Source organism: Octopus bimaculoides, chromosome 1 (assembly GCF_001194135.2).
Source record: "Octopus bimaculoides isolate UCB-OBI-ISO-001 chromosome 1, ASM119413v2, whole genome shotgun sequence".
Taxonomy (NCBI): Eukaryota; Metazoa; Mollusca; class Cephalopoda; order Octopoda; family Octopodidae; genus Octopus; species Octopus bimaculoides.
This window is the reverse complement of record NC_068981.1, coordinates 105,466,781-105,469,322: the sequence shown is the minus strand read 5'-3', so window position 1 is coordinate 105,469,322 and position 2,542 is coordinate 105,466,781. Positions and strand designations below refer to the sequence as shown.

At 32.1% G+C, this 2,542-nt stretch overlaps 2 protein-coding genes across 7 annotated transcripts in view; one reads left to right on the top strand and one right to left on the bottom strand.

Moving 5' to 3' along the window:
• Nucleotides 1–2,542, bottom strand: part of LOC106871082 (coiled-coil domain-containing protein 34) — a 110,824-nt gene that overhangs the window by 24,218 nt on the left and 84,064 nt on the right. The window lies entirely within an intron of this gene.
• Nucleotides 1–2,542, top strand: part of LOC106871080 (reticulocyte-binding protein homolog 2a) — a 24,883-nt gene that overhangs the window by 19,764 nt on the left and 2,577 nt on the right. Inside the window, exon 8 of the mRNA XM_014917353.2 lies at nt 731–823. Within this exon, the coding sequence (XP_014772839.1) occupies nt 731–823 (93 nt within the window). The remainder of the gene's footprint in view (nt 1–730; nt 824–2,542) is intronic.

Below are 2,542 nucleotides of genomic sequence, written 5' to 3'. Positions count from 1 at the left end.
ATATATATATATATATATATATATAGACATATACACACATGTATATACATGTGTGTGTGTGTGTATGTATCTGTATGTATGTATATATGTATACATACACATACTCTATTTAAGTGATGTTGAAAATAGAACGTATATACAGTCTTGTGTGTGTGTGTGTGTGTGTGTGAGTGTTTGTGTAAATGAGAGAAAATAGAAAATAAAAGCAAATCTCCATAGCTGGAACAATATTCCTAAATTATATTACGATGTTTGCACAAATTAGAGCTCCTTATCACCATATCTACCTCTCCCTCTCTCTCTTTTCCTCTTTCTCTTTCTCACACACATACACAATGATTTGAAGATATCCCTGGTCTAAACATCACTTGGAATTCAAGCAATAAAATGGAAGTGCATATATGAATGGGAGGGAAAGACAAAGAACTAATGTTAAGATAGTAAGCCTTCACCACCTCCAACATCATTACTATCATAATTATTGATTTGGATGGCTCCATTTAGCTCAAATTCAGTCATAAATTGCATTATAAAAACAGCAAACAACAGCAATTAACAAAGTAACTGCATACAACTTCTCGTTCTGGACATACTGAATAGTACTGAGACTGCAGATAATAGCAAATGCATGAGATGTTATTTCAGATCAAGTACTGCAGTAACTGATCTGTCAACAAAGATGGTTATTTTAAGATTATTGACACTTGTTTGTTGCATCTACTTTTTTTAGGTTCATCGCACACCACTACATTACGGTTTTGGGATATCAGAAAGCTTAATAAATCTTTTCCCTCAAGAAGACGCAGATTTTGAAGTTGATGCGGTAAGTTATATATTAGTGTATCCAAAGAAATATGATAGAATCCTTGCAAAATAGAATAATCAATTCTGGAGTTATGGAAACAGTGATGTACCTGTTTAAGTGCCTTTAAACTGTTTAAATGCAGTTATTAGTTATGTATCGCTATGTTCTAAATTTCTATTGCACTAGTGTCAATTTCTATCTTTTTCCCCTCCAGGGTCAATAGTCATAGACTGACAAGGATATGGTCTATCAAATTAACTATATCCATTCCTAAATGATTTCTGGCTATGTTTTAATGTAAGAATTAATTTATTGCTTTCTTATAGTGATAGAATTGAGATCTCTTTTCAAAAAATTTATCAAGAGAAATTGTGAGCTTTATGTACAGTTGTCATCTTTGAAAGAAAATCATATCATTGGTGTTAATGGACTTAATATCCAAATCCACAAGAATCCCTTTGGCATTTCTAAATTATTTTCTCAAAACTCAAAGCCTAAATCAGTCACAAGAGATTACCATTTCAATAATGTTACACTTACTGTAGAAATACTATAATAGATATTGAAACTAATATTTTAAAATTCCAGATATTCTTATCACCAGAATTTGATGTTTGTTGACCTAACATTCAAGAATGTGTTGTCAACCATTAATTCTCCCTCTCTTCCACACACAATAAAGACTTAGGAAATATTTTGATTTAAATATAACTTAGGCCTCAAAGAATAAACCAGACAGGCATGTGTGAACAGGTGAGAGACTAAATGAAGAGTTGGAGATACTCCTCTACTATTCTATTAATTACTCTTATCATTTATTAATTTATGTGGTTTCAGCTGATTCAAGTTTGGACATTACTAAATCTATTTAATATATTTTTTTATATTTCTATAAAGGAAAATAATATTTTTGTTTTGGGTTCATTCCATTAAAGACTCAGCTTCATAATTGATATAGAATAACAAATTAAATAAGCAATAATAAATCTCTGAACAAGGGCACAGAAAGTGTGTCAATAGCCAGCTGGAGGAGGTGTCCTCCTAGGGCTACAAGCTACAGTAGCATCCACCCTTAGCAGTTAGCCACATTTAAGTGGCAAATATACTTCACAACAAATTAAATAACTTTGCTAATTTACGCTGATATTTCAAAATATAAATGCGATGTGAGCATGAGCCATAAAGACTAAGAGACAGACCGGGAACGACGCAAGGAAAGAGGCAGTGAAGAGCAATAATATAAAGTAGCTAGACATTAAATATTGATATACTTAACAAGGGAGGGTGCAGCCAAAAGTAAAAAGTTTACTAATGTTCTATAAAGGTATTCAGCATATAAGAGAAAATTGAAATGCCATTGGAAAGGAGTGTGTAAGGAATGATAATGGCACACATGTTCTTACTGGTGCCAAAAAGAAAGACAGGGAATTACTGTTACAAGAAGTTGTTGCAAGAGGAGAGTGCATGGGAGAAAGAGAATCTTTCCAAAGTAGACTCAATAGAAAGATCAGCCATTCAAATTGACAACAATATGTTGGCAAGTGCAGTTAAGGATTTGAAAGCAGGGAAGGTTGTTTGTCCATCAGAGATAGTTACTGACATTCTTCAAATGTTTAGTAGAGTAATTATGGAATGGAATAAGCTTAACAAAAGCTCTCCTGAGTAAATAAAAAATAATAATAGCAATAATTATTTCTCATTTAGGTACATGGCCTGATTTTTTTTTTTTTTTTTTTT